Source organism: Kryptolebias marmoratus, linkage group LG15 (genome assembly GCF_001649575.2).
Source record: "Kryptolebias marmoratus isolate JLee-2015 linkage group LG15, ASM164957v2, whole genome shotgun sequence".
NCBI lineage: Eukaryota > Metazoa > Chordata > Actinopteri > Cyprinodontiformes > Rivulidae > Kryptolebias > Kryptolebias marmoratus.
In genome coordinates, this window is record NC_051444.1 from 418848 (window position 1) to 419810 (window position 963).

General features: G+C 47.8%; 1 protein-coding gene across 1 annotated transcript in view; it reads right to left on the bottom strand.

The window, feature by feature from the left end:
• The window catches only part of lrrk1 (leucine-rich repeat kinase 1), a gene marked incomplete at its 5' end in the record, with an annotated part of 22680 nt that overhangs the window by 5620 nt on the left and 16097 nt on the right, over positions 1-963 (bottom strand). Inside the window, 2 exon segments of the mRNA XM_037979998.1 lie at positions 129-343; positions 440-637. Of these exon segments, the coding sequence (XP_037835926.1) occupies positions 129-343; positions 440-637 (413 nt within the window).

The following is a 963-nucleotide window of genomic DNA, read 5'->3' on the forward strand; positions in this document are numbered from 1 at the left end:
GGCAGTAGCATGTAGCATGTGGGCAGTAGCATGTAGCATGTTGGCAGTAGCATGTAGCATGTTGGCAGTAGCATGTAGCATGTTGGCAGTAGCATGTGTCGTGCCGAGCTGTGTTGAGCTGCACTCACCTGTAGGTGGCGCAGAGCTCGTAGGAGGCAGTGTGGTACAGCTGCAGGGTGGAGGTGTGATCATCCAGGGTCCAGACCGCCTCCTCCCCCCACAGACTGAAGCTGGTGGCCATGCTGATTATAGAAGACGGCGGTTTGTACGAGTCCAGCCTTCGAACGGCGTGAAGACTCACAGAGTCGATAACCAGGAGACCAGGACCGTTGGAGAACCATAGCTACCCAACATGCAGACAGGAAGCAGAACACAGGCAGGTTTTAGTGCTGAACGATGATAACTCACTGAACAAACACCTCAGGGAGGTTCTGCTCACCTGAGAGCCTCTGCTGACCAGAGACATGGTCCTGACTGGGAAGGGTCTCTGCCTGGGATCAGAGTCCTTCAGACCAAACACGGTTTTATTTAGTGTATGAGAACACAGGTAGGTCTCTCCTTCCAGAGGAAGGTCGTCCACCAAGGTGTAAACAGCCAACAGACCGTCAGACATGCCGGCAAACACTCGGGCCAGGTTCTGGAGAGGTGACAAACTTCCTGTCACCTTTACATTCAGCGATGTAAGACAACAATCCTTTAAAAAGGGTTCATTAGATCTCAAAGTATTCTATGTGGAAAAGCTTTGACAATAAAGATAAAGATTTCGAAAGAATAAAAGTTACAAGAACCAGAGGTGACAGCATCTGTCAGCTGAGAGACGAGAACGTTTTCAGACAGAAACGGTTCAGATATGAAGTTAGGCTGCAAAATAGATTAAAAATTAAAAAACAGGACGTGTTGAATTATTATTCAGTCAATAAATGTCCTGTTTGTTAGCTAACAGGAAGTACATGTGAATAAACG